Genomic DNA, 16210 nt, shown 5'->3' on the forward strand with positions numbered 1-16210 from the left:
TGCACTGACCACCAGGGGGCAGATGCTCAACGCAGGAGCTGCCATGACAAGCACTGGCCATTTACAAAGAAACGGCACCACAGGCCTGGTACCCAAAAAGCAACACTTGGCTTCCCCCACATGGGACACAGGCCCCACCACCATCCAGGAGCAACAGCCCATCAAATGGCAGCCAACACTGCAAAGACCCCATAGCACAAAATGCAGTCCACAGCCCAGCCCAGCCCAGCAATGGTCACTGTGGGTGTCAGGTAATGACATGGTGTAGCAACGCCCAGCTTCCTCTCTCTAGTGTCTAGCATTCTTGGAGTTTCTTCAGCCCAAGAACACGACTTGCTTTATAGCCAGGTGCAAACATTTTACACTTTAACCAAATGTCTATGAAGCATTTTCCCGTGCCTCATCTCATTTGCTCCTCACAGAACTCCTGGAGTAGGTAGACAGGAGACTCAGTAGAATCCTATTTTCTTTTCAGTAGCCAGAAAACGGAGATTTAGAAAGCTTAGAAACTTGACCTGACTGAAAAGAAGAAATGGTGGGCCTTGAAAATGACTTCAGGTTTTCTCACTGCACAGAATATAGTCATATACTGCTGCCGTTTAATATTTTACCCATTGTCTTCTCCCTGCGTGATCTACAATAATCTGCTTCATGTTGATATTTACTGCCGTGTTTCTGACAATTACCTGAAAGGGAAGTTGGGGTGCTTTATTGGGCTGAAAAAAAGTTTAGCTAAATCAGAAAGCAGGCCTAATTAAGCTTATCTATATATATAAAGCTCTCACTGGTGCCAATCACACGCGTGTGTTTCCATCTCTCATCATCAATCAAGAATTTGGTTGACACTTCCATTATAGAGAAAGAGCGAATAGCGATATTAAAATATTTCTTCTAATTAATTTCCTTTCAATGTGTATGAGAATTCGTGCACAGGGCCACTAGTAGAAATATGTGAACCACAAATGCAGTCACATATGTAACATGTAAATCTAACAGCCATAATTAAAAAATTAAAATAAAATAAACAGGTGAAATTATTTAATTTCAATTATATTTACAATATTATTTCAATATATAATCAATATAAATATTATTGAGATAGTGTACATATTTTTTGTACCTTGTTTTCAAAATCTTGTATGTACTTTTTTATATACATCACATCAATTCAGACTACTGGCACAAGTGTCTATTGCAGCGGTTCTCAACCTGTGGGTTGCGACCCCTTTGGGGGTTGACCAACCCTTTCACAGGGGGTCGAACGACCCTTTCACAGGGGTCGCCTAAGACCATCGGAAAACACATATATAATTACATATTGTTTTTGTGATTAATCACTATGCTTTAATTATGTTCAATTTGTAACAATGAAATTGGGGGTCACCACAACATGAGGGACTGTATGAAAGGGTCGCAGCATTAGGAAAGTTGAGAACCACTGGTCTAGTGGCTACCATTCTAGAATCACAGTTCTAATATAGTAGAAATGTTATATCTTTTTTTTTTTTTTAAATATATTTTATTGATTTTTTACAGAGAGGAAGGGAGAGAGAGAGAGAGTCAGAAACATCGATGAGAGAGAAACATCAATTAGCTGCCTCCTGCACATCTCCTACTGGGGATGTGCCCACAACCCAGGTACATGCCCCTGACCAGAATCGAACCTGGAACCTTTCAGTCCGCAGGCCGACGCTCCATCCACTGAGCCAAACCGGTTTTGGCAGAAATGTTATATCTTAAGCAGCAGGTACATGAATATTCCTTTTATTACTATTCATAAAACTATACTTACGTTTTTATCTACTCTTTATTTGTAAGATATATTTAACAAGAGAAAAGATGGCTAGCATTTATGGGGGAAATGAATTAAATAATGAACATACTAAAAAAGTAAAATATGTAGCTTTCAAAACTTTCCCCATTATTAGAACTTTATAGCCATCCAGCCCACTTAATTTGGGACATCTTATAGGGTATTGTAAATGACTTAACAAAAATCACATTGTAGTAAGATTTGAACACAAAAAGTATGCTAAGCCCTGACTAGGTAGCTCAGTTGGTTGGAGCATTGTCCCTTGCACACCTAAAGGTTGTGGGTTTGATTCCCAGTCAGGGTACATACCGAGTTTGCAGGTTTGATCCCTGGTCAGGGTATGCATGAGTGGCGACCAATGTTTCTCTCATATAGATGTTTCTCTCTCTCCCCCTTCTTCTCTCTCTAAAAATCAATAAAAACATATCCTTGGGTCAGGATTGAAAAATATAAAAGCTCTAGACGGTGTTTCTCAGTGGTTAGAGCATCAACCTGTGTACCGAAGGGTCTCCGGTTCAATTTCTGGTCAAGGGCACATACCTGGGTTACAGGTTTGATTCCTTGCCCCAGTCAGGGCATGTGTAACCAACTGATGTGTCTCTCTCACATCGATGTTTCTCTTCTCCCCCTCTTCCCTCCCTTCCACTCTCTCTCTCAAAAAAAAAAAAAAGTCAATGGAAAAAATATCCTGGGGTGAGGATTAACAAACAAAAATGCTGAAATATCGTACTGGTTTTATTGTACAGTCCCACACAAAGTTAATGTCATGTGTTGTAAATTAAATCATTTTCACTAAACATCATTTTTCAAAAGACTACTACACATAGAAACTCTAATGACCCATTGTCTAGAAAAGACATTCCTTCTGTGAGCCATCTGATCATACTGAGATATACATGGCTTTAAGTAGGAAACATTTTTAGTCTAATCTAAAATACTGTAATATGTAATGTGATTTATATTCTTTTGTTGTTGCTAATTCTCACCAGAGGATATTTTTCCATTAACTTTTAGGGAGAGTGGAAGGGAAGTAGAAGGGACAGAGAGAGAGAGAAACATCAAGGTGAGAAAGACACATCGACTGGTTGCCTCCTGCACGGGCCCTGGGATTGAGCCTGCAACCTAGGTACACGATCTTGACAGGAATCAAACCCAGGACCATTCAGTCCCCAGGCCAATGCTCTATCCACTGAGCCAAACATAGAATTTTTCTTCATGTAAATATATTTAAAATACCTGCTGGCTTTCTCACTGTATAAAAAAGCAATGTTACACTAGCCTATGCATCACAAACCACCATTAACTTGAACACTACTGAGACCTCACATTCTATTTCTGGACTTTCCGCAACTCCAAGATTCCACTTTGAACTCACTTTGCTTAAAGTCCCTACCCCACCCAAAAACAGCTCCATACAGCTCCTTTCATTTCCTAACTCTCTCTTCCTAATACTTTTTCACTCAGGTTTAACTAGCACTACCACTTAAGTTTATATTCAAATTTTAATAGCTTTCAAAACTTTCCCAATTATTAGAACTTTATAGCCATCCAGTAAGAACATTTTAAAACAAAGAAATTAAAACCGAGATTAAATAATTCACTTACAGAAGGTCACACAGCTAGTAAGTGATAAAAGCTAGCATCAAGACCTCCTGACTCTATACACTCACCTAAACCACAGTTCCATTGATGAACTGCATTACTAATATTTCTGGGTATATAAAAATAGACGATTTTCCTAAACAACAGAGATTATGGTTGTAGCCTTAGAATCTAGAACAATAGATATTGTGAACACTTTGCATGACTTTAGAATATATTGTACTGCCTGGTTGGCCCAGTAGTTGAGTTTCAACCTATGTATGAACCAGGAGATCATGGTTCGATTCCCAGTCAGGGCACATACTCAGGTTGCAGGCTCCATCCCCAGTGTTGGGCATGCAGGAGGAACTAATCAATGATTCTCCTCATTGATGTTTCTCTCTCTCCCTCTCCCTCTCCGTTCCTCTCTGAAATCAATAAAAATACATTTATTTTTAAAAAGGATATTATCGAAAAAGCAACCATGCCTGTTGTGTAGGTTGCTTGGTGTAAAAAGAAAGACAAAGATTCTTCTTAGTTGAAATTCTCTAAGTATGGCCTGTAAAGCTATTCTAGAAGTAAATAAAAAGATTTCCTTTAAAAAAAAAAAAAGAATATTATCCCCTCCCTAAAAAACAGACACTTACTAGTTCTGCCACCTTTATTCTATAATTCAAAGTAAACAATGAATATTTAAGAGTCCTGAAATGACCCCAGCCGGATGAAGCGTAGTCAAGCACACCAAAAAGGTTGCAGGTTCGATCCCGTTTGGGCACGTGTGGGAGGCAACCAATCGCTGTTTCTCTCTTTCTCTAAAATCAATAAGAACATATCCTCTGGTGAGGATTTAAAAAAAAAAAAAGTCATGAAATGTTCTGGACCAGAAGGTATAATTTCAAGTCAAAACAGCATACAAAAATTAAATTTAAAAATAAATTTTTCTTAATTAAGATAAAATATCCTATATAATAAAGCGGGAATATGCAAATTGACCATCACTCCACCACAAAGATGGCGGCACCCACAGTGGAGGTGGGGTTTCTGTAACATAAGATGGCTACACCCACAGTGGAGGCCAAGTTCCCATAACAAGCCTTAACAAGCAATCAGCAGGGACCTGAGGCTGTGCCCCACCCCCAATGGGGCCTGACAGGTGACCTCAAGCCACGCCCCTCATCCTGGTGCCAGGCCAGGGGACCTGAGGCTGCACCCTCCACCCGGTGGGGCTTGACAGGGGACCTCAGGCCAAGCCCTCCACTCCAGCAATGGGCCAGGGGACCTGAGGCTGCACTCCCAGCCTGGCGGGGTTTGACAAGGGTGGGACCAGACGAGTTTGGATCTAGCCAAAAGGGGGTGGGGGTGGGGGGCGGCGGCCAGGTTTGGGTCTCACACAATTTTGAGGTGCACATGAATGGGCAGGGACTTGACTCTGGGTCCCATGGTGCGTCCCAGACTCTGATACATTTTATCAATTTTCTTTCATCTCTGACACTTCTATTATAGAGAAAGGGCAAATAGCAATATTAAAATATTTCCTCTAATTAATCCCCTTTTAATGTGTACGAATTTCGTGCACTGAGACACTAGTAATAAAATAAAAGAGGCAGATGTTATTTTTTGCAACCCATTCCTGTCATCTCTGTAAGCATTTTAAAAAAATATTATAGTAGCCCTAACCGGTTTGCTCAGTGGATAGAGCATTGGCTTTTGGAATGAAGGGTCCTGGGTTCGATTCCGGTCAAGGGCACATGCCTGGGTTGCAGGCTCTATCCCCAGTAGGGGCCATGCAGGAAGCAACCAATGTGTCTCTCTCACATCGATGTTTCTCCCCCCCCCCCCCCCCCCCGCAACACTCTGTTCTAATCTCTCTAGAAATCAATGGAAAAAATATCTTTGGGCCCTAACTGGTTTGGCTCAGCGGATAGAGTGTCAGCCTGCAGACTGAAGGGTCCCAGGTTCGATTCTGGTCAAGGGCATGTACTTGGTTCCGGGCACATGCCCAGTAGGGGGTGTACAGGAGGCAGCTGATTGATGTTTCTCTCTCATCAATGTTTCTAACTCTCTGTCCCTCTTCCTTACTTTCTGTAAAAATCAATAAAATATATTTAAATATATATATACATCTTTGGGTGAGGATTTAAAAAAAATTTCAAAAGATTTTTAAAAATATATTTTTATTGATTTCAGAGAGGAAGGGAGAGATAGAAACATCAATGTTGAGAATCAATGGTCAGTTGCCTCCTGAACGCCCCCTACTGAGGATGGAGCCCGCAACCCAGGCATGTGCCCTTGACCAGAATCAAACCTGAGACCCTTCAGTCCACAGGCCAATGCTCTACCCACTGAGCCAAACCGGCTACGGCTGACATCTTAATTTTTAAACATTCTTATTTGTTCAGGAAACCAGTCAACTCTGCCTCTTAGATTTAAAAATTATTGAAATAAAAGCTTTTCTTTAAAAAATATAAACATATGACTTCCAGTGCTAAATTTTATAATTCTAATTCAGTTATTATAGTATACTTAAAACATTTTTAAAAGCCAGATTACTTATTTTAATGCACTAAACTGTTGATAACTAAGTGCTGGAAAATATACTTCATATTTTAGCTGAATTGAAACAAAATCTAGATCTGACAAGCTAATTGTAAAGTTGCTTCAGTTTCTCTAGGGGAAAATCACATTCCAAAGCTTTACCACAGATATCTTTTATTTGGAGTGACTGGGCTGCCGAAGGAGAAGGAACTTGTTGAGCTTGAATAGGATTTCTCAAAGCTAACATCAAGGAGTCCTCTAAGCCCTGCCAAATTGTGGATGGTATATAAACAGACACAATATTTATTTTGGGACAAAGATCCTGCAGGCAAGTAAGCAAAATGCTCCAGAAGAAGCAGTCACAGGCCTCTGAGAACCATTTAAAACAAGAGTCTCTCCTCATTCCTTAAATCAAATGCTGTTAAATTTTGCTTTGCTATTTGATGCTAATGCAAAAGAATGACAAAGATTAAGTATAAAAGTTCAGAAAGGAAAAACATAGCTTACCAAAAACATTTATTTAAAAAGTACCTACTCTAGCTCTAGCTGGTTTGGCTCAGTGGATATAGCATTGGCCTGTGGACTGAAAGGTCCTGGGTTCGATTCTGGTCAAGGGCGCATACCCAGGCTTGCGGGCTCGATCTGTGGTGGGGTGTGTACAGGAGGCAGCTGATCAATGATTCTCTCTCATCATGATGTTTCTCTCTTTCTGTCTCTCCTTTCCTATCTGAAATCAATAAAAATATTTTTTAAATAAATAAATAAATAAAAAGTACCTACTCTAATATATCCACTGAACCAAACAGCTAGGGCTAGAGTAGGTACTCTAATCACGTATACTTATAACTATTTCTGTGTCTGGTACATGTTTGACTATCAATTAAAATAAGTTATAAACAGGAATGAAACAACTGTTGCCAATGTAGTAACACTAGATAGTATATTCAATTTCCATAGAAAAAATAGTAAACAGTGTAAAGTTCATTTTTTTCACAGTTTATATTTTTCATACCCTTTATTTTTTAATATATTTTATTGAATTTTTAAAGAGAGGAAGGGAGAGGGATAGAGAGTTAGAAACATCGATGAGAGAGAAGCATCGATCAGCTGCCTCCTGCACACTCCCTACTGGGTATGTGCCTGCAACCAAGGTACATACCCTTGGGCGGAATCGAACCTGGGACCCTTGAGTCCGTAGGCCGACGCTCTATCCACTGAGCCAAACCGGTTAGGGCATACCCTTTATTTTTATACTCAAAAACTAAATTATGTAGTAAGAACATACAATCATTAATTCAAAATCCCAAATGAGACTTTATAAAACACAGAATGCATGCAAAAACCATTAATCTTACTACTAAAGACTAACAAGTTTTGGTCAACCATAATAATTTGATTTGTTTGAAATAAAAAGTAATTAGAAATGGGTCCTAAGAGGAAAGATCAAAGGAACTGGAGTTGTCTGGTCTATAAAAATTTAATGTAAGAATGATTTAAATTCTGATCAGTTGCTTTCCTTGTCCTATGACAGCTAAATTAGAGGAAAGCAGTTTAGATTTAGGAAGAATTAAGAACATTTTTGCTTTAGGGTTTTATTAAGGCACCAAAATGGACCACTTGGGAAAGATGTGGTATTACAACACTGCACAGCTACGTGAAGTGAAGCTTGACCTAAGGCATGCTACACCACCAAAACTCCATCAAATAGCCCAACTTTGGATAGAGCATCACAATTTAAAAAGCATTTTCACATATTCTGGCAACTCATTTAATCCTCACATACATGAGATACATGAATAACGCAGACATTCTGATTCCCATCCAAAATAATAAAAGTGTAATATGCTAATTAGACCAGATAGCCGGATGACATTCTGGATGAAGCCGGGGCTGCGAGGGCCGAGGCAAGCCGCTGCAGCTGCCAGGTCCAAGCCCCTTGCACGAATTTCATGCATTGAGCCTCTAGTTTACAAATAAGGAAAATGGTTATGATTGTCATTTGACTCAAATCCAGAGCTCTTTCCACTGCACTGTATTATTTTAAAACTTCTGAAAAAGACCCTTATTAAGAGTCAATGTAGACAGCTCACTAGACACCAGGGTACAAAAGTTCCAACTATATTTGATAGACAAATTATAAAATTGTGATCTGACTTGATTGAACACAAAGTACCTATTTATAGTCAATTATCCATTAACAAACCTTCCTTATTAAAGACCCTTGCTTTGAAAATATTCAATAAATAAAAGAAGTGATTTTGCTGAACCTATTTTCTTAGACCATGAAGCCGTATTTCGAATGAGAGAGAATGTGAAGCTTCTGTTTCCTATTAGCATTCAAATTTTTTCTGAATTCACCATACCTAAGTGAATACTGTAGTAGCCAGTCTTCAAGATGGCCCCAATGATCCCAGCCGCCTGGTATTCACGCCCAAGTATGTGAATAAATCTTCTGCCTTGCTGCTGAATGTGAGCTAGAGTGTGTGGGCTACACTTAGTGACTCGCTTCTAATGAACAGAGTAAGGCATAAATGATGGAACAGGTCATAAAAAGCAGAGTGACTTCATTTTCTTCCCTCTGTACAGAGCAGAACACGTGACTACAAACTGAAGCCACCTACTAAAAGTCACAAGTTGAGCTTGGAAGTGGCTGCTTCAGCTCTAGTCAAGTTTTCAGAGACTGCACAGCCCCAGCCCTGAGCCAGAGCCATCCAGCCAAGCCACTCCTAGATTCCTGTAAAAGGGCATGGGGAAACTTTTGGGAATGACTGAAAGATTATCTTGATTGTGGGTGGTTTTCACATGGGTGTGTACATTTGTTAAAACTCAAAGTATACACTTAAAATGGGTGCATTTTATTGTATGTAAACTATACTTCAGTAGAGTTGATTCTTTTTAAAAGGCCACTGAATTCTTCAGCTAAGCAGACAAAGGGTTACTTACTAAAAAGCAGTGCCATGACTTAAGGGTAGTTGGTGAGAAAAGATAAGTTGCAATAACAATCTACCACCACAAACTCACGTCCTAAACTGCTCCTCAAAATTGTTCCACCCACAGCCTTTCCCATCTCAAATGACAGCAATCCCATACTCCCAGTTGCTCTAGCCAAAAATGTTAGAGCCTTTCTTGACTCTCACACTCCACATTCAACCCAGAAGCAAACACTGTTGGCTCTATCTCATAGTACATGTATACTATGACAACTTGTCACCACCTCCACTGCTACCACCATAATAGTCAAACTGGTCTCCCTACTTCACTCTTGTCCCCTGTAGCCTATTGTTAACCCAGCAGCTACAGTGATCCTTTCAAAATCTATGGCAGATATTTCACCTGCTCAAAAACCTGAACCATCCCTCCATTTCACTCAAAGTCCACCTCATTAGAATGGCCACAGTGGTTAGACAAACTGGCTTCTCATCTCCCAGATCTTATCTCCTACTATTCTCCTTGCTCAGTTTACTCCAGTTACTGGGGCCTGCTTGCTGTCTATCCAACACACAGTGCGTGGTTCCACGCTAGAGCCTCACAATGGAGGTCTTCTCTGTCTAGAACACCTTTCCCCATAACCAAATGGCTCATCATTCCCTAACTACCTTCAGATCTCTGCTCAAGTATGATCTTCTTTACCCAGACCATCTTATTGATTAACTGCAAACACACCTGCTCATCCTTATTTTACTCTACTGTTTCTTTTTTTCCCAGAGCACTTACCACTTTGCAACATAATATATAGTTTATTATGTATATTGTCTACTCCTCCACTCCTGCCATAAAACAACCTCCAGGGTAGAATCTTTTTGTTGTTGTTGTTTACTGATGTATCACAAGTACCTAGGACAGTGCTCAGTACATATAATAGGTGTTCAACAAACACTTTCTGAATGAACTTTTTGTAACTGTGTCAGGTATTGGGCTAAGCACTTTATATTCACTATTTCAATCACGAGGGCAATCCTAGAAAGTATGCATTAACCTCATTTTACAATGAAAACCATAGATTAAATAATTTGCCCAAAGTTACATACTAGCAAATGAAACCAGGACTTAATTCTGCCTAATTCTAAAGCCTTATTAACCACTAGTTTTCTCAAAGCTGGGTATGAATGGGAAGAAAACTAAGCTGCTTCAGGAAGTAACCTGGTTGAGAGTATGTGGAAGACATTGATTTGTGATCCAATATAAGGAGCAGAGGTAAATAATTAACATTTGGGGAAGTTTCCTTCAGTTTTTCCTTGCTTCTAGTCCTAGCCCTGTTGAGATAGAAATAGAAGCTAATAGTTACCAGAAAGAGACCATAAAAAAAGAGGAAGAGCCCTAGCTGGTTTGGCACAGTGGACAGAGCATCGGCGTGCGGACTGAGGGGTCTCAGGTTTGGTTCTGGTCGGGGCACAGGCCCAGGCTGTGGGCTCGGTCCCCAGTGGGGGGGCGTGCAGGAGGCAGGCGGTCGATGATTCCCTCTCATCATTGATTTTTCTATTTCCCTGTCTGAAATCAATAAAAAATATATTTAATAAAAAATTTTAAAAAAGGAGGAAGAGAAAAAGACCCATGAACTCCACAGATGAAAAAACATTGGTCAGTACTTTTTTTCCAAATTCTCTGGCATACTTTATCCCAGTAGTATGGTGTAATATGAGCAGTTGTTTTCTTGTTTGCTTTAAAATGCTTTTTTTCCTGTAGATCCCACTAATGTAGTACAGGTGTTGGCAAAATTATATTTGAGGAATATATGACCTACACATAAACATCTACAGATTTAAATCTAAAGAAACTGATTTTTTTGCCAGTGTTACCATTCTTGGAACACAGCCACTCATCTGTTTACACATGTCTATGGCCTCTTTCACACTCTAACAGCAGAAATAAGTAGTTGCAACAGAGAGCACAATGACAATATTTTGTACCTGGCCCTTTACAGAAAAAAACTTCTAAAACAAACATTAATGAAATGCAAGTTTCCTGATATCTTACATTGTTTTTATCACTTTTCCTGATATATTTGAAAACATATCCTCTAAATACTAGAATACGCCATTAAAACATTTTTGGTACTGTTGGTCATATAACTAAAAACATCTCAATGGCTTAAGTCCAAAAATAATATGGTCTTCAATCTAGTAAACATATATCATTAAATTAATTCAAGCAAATATACTTCCTAGTAGAGTTAACACCATTTAATAGTTATTAAACACTGGAAGACTTCAGTAACATTGGGATGTCAATTTTTAAAAATGTATTTTTATTGATTTCAGAGAGGAAGGGAGAGGGAGATAGAAATAGAAACATCAATGATGAAAGAGAATCATTGATTGGCTGCCTCCTGCACTCCCCCTACTGGGGACTGAGCTTGCAACCCAGCATGTGCCCTGACTGGGAATCAAATTGTGACCTCCTGGTTCCTAGGTCTATGCTCAACCACTGAGCAACACCAGCCAAGTGAGATATCAATTTTGAAGTCAAAATAGTTTAGCGTTAAAAGTTGAAAGGAAAGGATTTATTTCTGGTCTATGTCTGCTGTATCTGAGCTACCACGTTCAACACACTTTAAGGAAGCGTTTTGAACAAGGAAAACAATAATATCTTCAATTTAGTCATACATACATGTACCAAATAGACCCCCTCCCCACCCCCAAAAAAGCAAAAATCATATAATGGCTTCAAAACTTCTGCCCTTGGCCCTAGCCGGTTTTGCTCAGTGGATAGAGCTTCGGCCTTAGGACTAAAAGGTCCCAGTTTGATTCTGGTCATGACCATGTAGCTTGGTTGCAAGCCCAATCCTCAGCCCCCAACCAATTGACGTGTCTCTCTCACATCAATATTTTTTTCTCTCTCTCTGTCCCCCCCGGCCCCCACTCCCTTCCACTCTCTCTAAAAATTAATGGAAAAACTATCTTAGGATGAGGATTTAAAAAAAAAGGAGCAAATAGTAGATCTGGAACATTTTCATTTAATCTTTCAAACATAAAAGCTAACACATAGGAAAGCAAATTACTTATTACTAATTTTTTACATTCTGTACCTATTTTCCCCTCTCCCTTCCCAAAGATTAGTTTATCACTGACAAAAGATCAAACCTTATTTCATAAAATTAAAGAAAACAAAGAAGACTTCATTGTATATATAGAAGATAAGAAATCCTTTTCCTACCTAATACATTCTAATACAAAATTTTTTTAAGTTCCTCAAAGGAATATTGAGATATTTCTTATGTTTTACAATAAAGTGATAGGTTATGCTACTCATGACAGAAAAGTAATTTAGCAAGTTGATAAAAACAGGTATGGAAACACTGCAAAGGAAACAGGAGAAAAGTTAAGTATAAAATAAGGTTAAAATTTTCTTTCTTTAAATATTATATTGAAGTCAACTCCTACATAAAAAGATGAACCAATCCACAATATTCATTAAAATTTCACCAAAATTATAATATACATTAACTTAGTTTTTAACAGAGCTCTCAGCTTAAATATTTCCACTTATATTTTTCATCTTCAACATAAACTTCCAACATAAAAATTTTATGGCATCTATTTGTTTTCTCAGAAGCTTTTTCTCAAAACAAAGAAATTATTTCCAAGTTAAAATTTTCATGCTGTTTCTTCAAAATTAAATTATTAACAGAACCAGAAACTACCCAGGAGCTATTTCTAAATATTATTAAATTTAAAGCCTAGCCTACAAAGCCTTTTCTCATTTTTCTCTTAATTTCTTTTTTACAGCACTGTAGTCACAAATATTTTAGAAAAAGAGTATTTCCTGCCAAACATTTAAAGAAATTAAGTTTTTAATGCTCCGTGTAAGAAAGTACACTAAAGGCTAGCTAGAACTTTCTAAGGTGAATGTTAATACACATGAAATCAGCAATGGAATGATATAAAAGTTTGAGTGATTTTTTAAAATTATACATCCTTATAATATGAAAACATATCCCTTTATAATCAGAACTATGATCTCTTTATTAATGTATATCATCAGATAATTTCTAATAAAACAATCCATAGTATTTCAAATTACAAAGAAATGTTTCCTACCTTGCCTGCTTCTCTTTCTAAGTCGACATATTCCCGGCTAGGTGTTTGTCGCTGTTCTCCCTGCCAGCTGGCCGGAAAAAACTGGAGAGACAGATTGGTTCCTGTGGCCACAAAAGCCTTTTAGAAAAATCAATACAAACAGGATCAGGAGCAGGACATTACATAAATTATGCAGGCAGTCATTTATTTTTACATCAGTTTCTGTCTTAAGCCAGGCAGCACTAAGAATACTTAAAAGTAAAAAACATGCACTCATCATTTTTCTTAAGTATTAAGTTACAAACATCTGATTCCATTTTGAGGACATTTGCCATTGGCTGCTTAAATATAAAATCAAGCCATGGAAATCAATACTTTCTTTCAGGTCAGTTCTTGCTGACGTTAGGATTGTGCATTGCTAATGTCTAACCAGAAGCCACCATCCCTGAATTTAAAAACTTTTATTTTTAAAGTGTGAAAATCACTGAAGATCTAAACATGTTGAATTCTAAAACATACAATTTAAAGTTGTATAAATGGGACATTTTAATTTTTCTTGATAGCCCTTGCTCTAAAGCCCATGTTAAAAATGCACAGGACTGTCCACTTCTGATAAACCATACATTAGCATGTGCCCTGACAGCACTTCCCATTCCCTCTAAAACCTTGGGTGATTAAAAAAAAACACACACACAGCATTTTCTAAAATCTGACTTCAGGATAACTGGATCTGACTATTACAAAAGAGTATTCATCTAATATTTATAAAAGATTAGGATAGCTCAACAGACAGAACAATCTAAATCCATTTCAATGAAGTGTCAGTCTGTGTAGTCCCTGAGCAATTTAACTATATTTTCCCCCCCAAGTAAAAAAAAATGGAACACTGTCCCTTTTCCCCAAGGGAAATTAAGAAGTAAAAAGCATTTTGAAAAAACAACACATTTTTTATCATCTAAATGTAAATTTTTCTTTGTTGGAATTTTTTTATTAATTAAAATAGAATGTTTTTGTTTTATTTTACCAATTAAAGTTGTAAAGCATAAAGCTTTCAAGCAGAGTCTTCATCTGAAAGGGGGTCACATTTTGGCGATTTGTTCAAAGCCTTTAGCTGATTCAACTATCCTCTAGTTCTCCTGATGATTCAGAGCTATACTTCCTATTTTTATTACTGGTACCGTTAGGTACAATTGTCAACCTAACTGCTAAATTTCTACAGTTTTGATAGCATTTCCCTAACCAACTGGGATACCCTTTCTTATGAACAGACACTAAACAAACATCATTACAATATTAACTTAAAAAAATCTTATCCCACTATTAGCTAAGTTTAAAAAACAATCAAGTGAAATTAAATAGTTTAAATTAAAAGTAGACTGCTAGCTATGTCCTTAGGCAAGTTACTTAACTCTACCTCAGTTTCCTCACAAATTAATATTTGTAAAGTGCTTAGAACAGATCAAGTAAATGATATATAAGTACCTGCTAAATAAAAGAAATAATTTTGAGCTAACTTTTTCCACCCTCAGATAATGAAATTCTCAGAGCACAGTGGTAGCAAATAAGAGATTCAGCCCATGAAATGAAGCCTTGTATCAAAATCTCCCAGGCAAGTTTCTTCAGTATTCACCTAGTAACAAATCCTTCCACCCACTGTACCCCAAATCAGCTCTATGCTCAGTAAAAACAGTCTACAGATCTTATTACCTCACCTCCTGTCTGAACACCAACCTCAGAAGAGATTTCCTGCTTCCTCACTTCATGCCCATTATATCATCAAGATCCCTCTCTCTGAGATAGAAGTGATAAAAAAAAAACCAGATCATTCTAGAATAACATTTCCCAAATTTATTTGACCACAGAACTCTTTAATGAATACCTATACATACATTAGCTCAGAAAATTATCTTTGAAAACATAAAAATGCTATACCGGCATCCCTATCTATATGTAAGATTTCCAGATTGCCCCGACTATATTTTATGGTTTCATAAATTATAAAACAGCACACACATTGTGCCAATCCAACATAGGTTTTATCCTTCCATTTTCAGGATTAAAAATATATGGTTTTGTCCTGGCCAGGTAGCTCAGTTAGTTAGAGCATTGTTCTGACACTCCAAGGTTGTCAGTTCAATCTCCAGGAAGGGCATATACCCAATGAATGCATAAATAAGTGGAACAACAAATCAATCTCTCCCCACCCCATCTCTTTCTCTCTCGAATCAATAAAATAAAATTTTAAAAATATACACATGATTTTTACTGTTCTCCCAGTAGAGTCACCATACCTATCATAAGTATTTTTTCCTTTTATTAATCAGTAGTGTTGAAGACATCTCCAGTAAGAACTTACCGGGGGAATAAATCAGTTTACCAAATAGAATAGAATAGATTCTATCCCTCACCCATGATCACTTTTATTCATGCTACCATAAAATCTGGGTAAGTTTTATAGTTAAGAAGAGATGAGCATCATAGAGCTTAGGTTGGGAATAATTGTGGGAAATATTTGTTACAGTATATAACTGCTGTCAAAATAGAGGCCAAAGAATGCCTTTTCCATATCTATTTTCCATAACCAAATAGGTAAAAGCTACTGCCTGTTCAAAAGTCAAAAGACAAATTTTAGGCATTACATTAAGTAACCTCTAAACTGAATTAATCAAGTACCTATGATGCAAAAGGCATTGTGCAAAGTAACTGCATAGAGGGGAGTATATTAATGAATATACCACAGAATTAATGTGGTCTCCACCCTCTAGTCTAGGATAAGAATACCATACTGTAATTTACATGTGGAGAGCATTGAATTAAAGGGGGGAAACTAGAGAGGGTAATGTGAAATTCCTTACCAAATATAAACAGTTACATTATTCAACAAATTAAGACACATATGCCATTTTAAGAGCAAATCTTTCAATGTACCTTCAACTTTTAATACTTGTCAGATATTAAGAACTTATTAAAATTTGTAGGATGAAATATTTGGAAGAGAGGAAGAACTAGAACATCTGTCTGACTTATCCCTAGAAAGTCTATGACAACTACAAGCCACCTATAAAATATTACAGCAACATTATAGTACAGTAATTCAGATACACTGCGGGTTAAATTACATTCCCAGTTCATAATTACATGCAGTAAAGTTCTGATATGACAGAAAAACTGTTAATAGCTATTCTTCATTTGGTTTCCAAAAAACCCCCAGCTTTACAATAGTCCTGACAATAGTCTGTATCTCATCTTTTACATCAATTACCTC

The 16210-nt window shown here is 37.5% G+C and overlaps 1 protein-coding gene across 7 annotated transcripts in view; it reads right to left on the reverse strand.

Moving 5' to 3' along the window:
- CBFB (core-binding factor subunit beta) overlaps nucleotides 1–16210 on the reverse strand; it is a 56473-nt gene that overhangs the window by 38163 nt on the left and 2100 nt on the right. For 5 of the 7 annotated variants that reach the window (XM_036345559.1, XM_036345557.1, XM_036345555.1 and 2 more), the window contains one exon: nucleotides 12967–13083. The exons of the other annotated variants lie outside the window; for them this stretch is intronic. In XM_036345559.1, coding sequence (XP_036201452.1) covers nucleotides 12967–13083 — 117 coding nt within the window. The remainder of the gene's footprint in view (nucleotides 1–12966; nucleotides 13084–16210) is intronic. 7 annotated transcript variants of the gene reach the window in all.

The sequence above is a fragment of the Myotis myotis genome, unplaced genomic scaffold (assembly GCF_014108235.1).
Source record: "Myotis myotis isolate mMyoMyo1 unplaced genomic scaffold, mMyoMyo1.p scaffold_m19_p_19, whole genome shotgun sequence".
NCBI classification, from domain to species: Eukaryota; Metazoa; Chordata; class Mammalia; order Chiroptera; family Vespertilionidae; genus Myotis; species Myotis myotis.